The sequence below is a fragment of the Limulus polyphemus genome, unplaced genomic scaffold, assembly GCF_000517525.1.
Source record: "Limulus polyphemus unplaced genomic scaffold, Limulus_polyphemus-2.1.2 Scaffold1762, whole genome shotgun sequence".
Classification (NCBI taxonomy): domain Eukaryota; kingdom Metazoa; phylum Arthropoda; class Merostomata; order Xiphosura; family Limulidae; genus Limulus; species Limulus polyphemus.
Genome location: NW_013667372.1, coordinates 119154 through 122650, shown reverse-complemented (window position 1 = coordinate 122650; position 3497 = coordinate 119154). Strand labels below are relative to the sequence as shown.

At 34.0% G+C, this 3497-nt stretch overlaps 1 protein-coding gene across 1 annotated transcript in view; it reads right to left on the bottom strand.

Annotated features, from left to right (window-relative positions):
- The window catches only part of LOC106464857 (serine proteinase stubble-like), a 9792-nt gene extending 7705 nt beyond the window's left edge, over positions 1–2087 (bottom strand). Inside the window, 2 exon segments of the mRNA XM_022392651.1 lie at positions 948–1027; positions 2039–2087. Coding sequence (XP_022248359.1) covers positions 948–1027; positions 2039–2087 — 129 coding nt within the window.
- Positions 2088–3497: the final 1410 nt, after the last annotated feature.

Here is a 3497-nt window from a genome sequence, read left to right as displayed (position 1 = left end):
ATTCGAACCTGCGACCCGCAGACTGCGAGTCGGGCGCCCTAACCACCTGACCATATTGTTATATTGACAAGAACTGCTAAATACAATGACGATTTTGGCGCTTTGTGCGGGGTCGCACGTTTCCCCACCCCGGGGGTCGGCCCCGAGTGTTTGTGTGCATAGAGGATGGAAATATTGGATAGCTTATAATTTATTACTCGAAATTCTTACTGGAATAGGACTTTCCCATTAACATTTATTTGTGGGCTTTTTTCCCCTTTTTATACATCAACTTGATATTTAACATATGATTAATAATGAGTGTGTGGTGTGGATAAACTGAGTCGTGGGGCCAGGTCTGTTCCGCTAACTGGATCACGCTGGTCTGAATGATTGTACCCTGAGGGTGATGTAGGAGTGTCATATCCGAACGCTGATCCCCAGGGGACCTTAAGAGCAGGTGTCAGGATTGGTGACAACTGATTGAACGGTTCGTCAGTCATAAATAGAAACACACCATACTATTATCAACTAATACTTTATATATTTATTGTTATTCTTCGTAGGAAACATTTTTGGATCATGTAAGAATGAAATATTTTAAGCAATAGACACAATAATGATAACTGAAAAAAAAAACTGGTAAAATATAAAAAAATATAAGAAGCACTAAACACGTCTTGAACTTCGCATAGACAACGTCCTTATAAAGGTATGAAGTGGTGGATTAATTATAGAATTTACACGAATCAGCACGAAGAAACAACTAAACAGATAACGACATTTGACAGTAACATTAAGATAAATATATCCGTATACTACTTCGGCTATACCCTCAATACATTGTGAGTACACCTACAACAAGGCCGAGCATCTGTTTCTGAACAAGAAAAAAAATGCCTAATTTATATCATGGGGACGAATAGTATATTCTTTAAAACTGACGAAACAAAATGTTAATTACCTACCTGCCACGGAAACTCCCCATATAAAGCTTCGTGCCCTCCAATAATACGACTTTGGGGTTTTGCTGTTGGACGCCCACACACTGGAAAAACAGCTGTTATTTAGACATTAAAAAAGTTGAATATCAATCTGCATCTTAGAAATACCAAACATATTTATTTATGTACCATAGATACCAAGCTGTATGTTTTATCTCTCTATATAAAATGTCTATGTTTGATTAACTGAGTGTGTTTTTCTATATAAAATGTCTATGTTTGATTAACTGAGTGTGTTTTTCTATATAAAATGTCTATGTTTGATTCACTGAGTATATTTTTCTGTATAAAATGTCTATGTTTGAATAACTGAGTATGTTTTTCTGTATAAAATGTCTATGTTTGATTAACTGAGTCTGTTTTTCTATATAAAATGTCTATGTTTGATTAACTGAGTGTATTTTTCTCTATCAAATGTCTATGTTTGATTAACTGAGTCTGTTTTTCTATATAAAATGTCTATGTTTGATTAACTGAGTGTATTTTTCTCTATCAAATGTCTATGTTTGATTAACTGAGTGAATTTTTCTATATCAAATGTCTATGTTTGATTAACTGAGTGTGTTTTTCTATATAAAATGTCTATGTTTGATTCACTGAGTATATTTTTCTCTATCAGATGTCTATGTTTGATTAACTGAGTGTATTTTTCTATATCAAATGTTTATGTTTTATTAACTGAGTCTGTTTTTCTATATAAATTGTCTATGTTTGATTAACTGAGTGTATTTTTCTATATCAAATGTTTATGTTTTATTAACTGAGTGTGTTTTTCTATATCAAATGTCTATGTTTTATTAACTGAGTGTGTTTTTCATCTATAATTCATTGTTATACATTCTTCTTTACTTGCCCTCCAGTGGCTCAGCGGTAAGTCTGCGGTCGAATAATTCACTAGTCGAAACGTTATGAAAATAATAATACACATAATAAAGACGAAAATAATAGTCCGAATAATTATACAATTAGTAAAAACAAAACAAGCTGAAAACAGACAAAAAAATATTGATTCATATAGGATAACAAAAAAAAGGTTGGTACTCATCTAATCTTACTCATATTTGGTGTTGGAAGTTCAGGAATACTGGTAGTGTCTTCAAACATCAAATATGAGTAAGATTAGGTGAGTGTTCAGGAATACTGGTAGTGTCTTCAAACATCAAATATGAGTAAGATTAGGTGAGTGTTCAGGAATACTGGTAGTGTCTTCAAACATCAAATATGAGTAAGATTAGGTGAGTGTTCAGGAATACTGGTAGTGTCTTCAAACATCAAATATGAGTAAGATTAGGTGAGTGTTCAGGAATACTGGTAGTGTCTTCAAATACCAAATATGAGTAAGATTAGATGAGTGTTCAGGAATACTGGTAGTGTCTTCAAACATCAAATATGAGTAAGATTAGGTGAGTGTTCAGGAATACTGGTAGTGTCTTCAAATACCAAATATGAGTAAGATTAGATGAGTGTTCAGGAATACTGGTAGTGTCTTCAAACATCAAATATGAGTAAGATTAGGTGAGTGTTCAGGAATACTGGTAGTGTCTTCAAACATCAAATATGAGCAAGATTAGGTGAGTGTTCAGGAATACTGGTAGTATCTTCAAACATCAAATATGAGTAAGATTAGGTGAGTGTTCAGGAATACTAGTAGAGTCTTCCAACACCAAATATGAGTAAGATTAGATGAGTATTCAGGAATACTGGTAGTGTCTTCAAATACCAAATATGAGTAAGATTAGGTGAGTGTTCAGGAATACTGGTAGTGTCTTCCAACACCAAATATGAGTAAGATTAGATGAGTATTCAGGAATACTGGTAGTGTCTTCAAACACCAAATATGAGTAAGATTAGATGAGTGTTCAGGACTACTGGTAGTGTCTTCCAACACCAAATACGAGTAAGATTAGATGAGTATTCAGGACTACTGGTAGTGTCTTCCAGCACCAAATATGAGAAAGATTAGGTGAGTGTTCAGGAATACTGGTAGTGTCTTCAAATACCAAATATGAGTAAGATTAGATGAGTGTTCAGGAATACTGGTAGTGTCTTCAAACATCAAATATGAGTAAGATTAGATGAGTATTCAGGACTACTGGTAGTGTCTTCCAACACCAAATATGAGTAAAATTAGGTGAGTGTTCAGGAATACTGGTAGTGTCTTCAAATACCAAATATGATAAGATTAGATGAGTGTTCAGTAATACTGGTAGTGTCTTCAAACACCAAATACGAGTAAGATTAGATGAGTATTCAGGACTACTGTTAGTGTCTTCCAGCACCAAATATGAGTAAGATTAGGTGAGTGTTCAGGAATACTGGTAATGTCTTCAAACATCAAACATGAGTAATATGAGTAAGATTAGATGAGTATTCAGGAATACTGGTAGTGTCTTCAAATACCAAATATGAGTAAGATTAGATGAGTGTTCAGGAATACTGGTAGTGTCTTCCAACACCAAATATGAGTAAGATTAGATGAGTGTTCAGGAATACTGGTAGTGTCTTCCAACACCA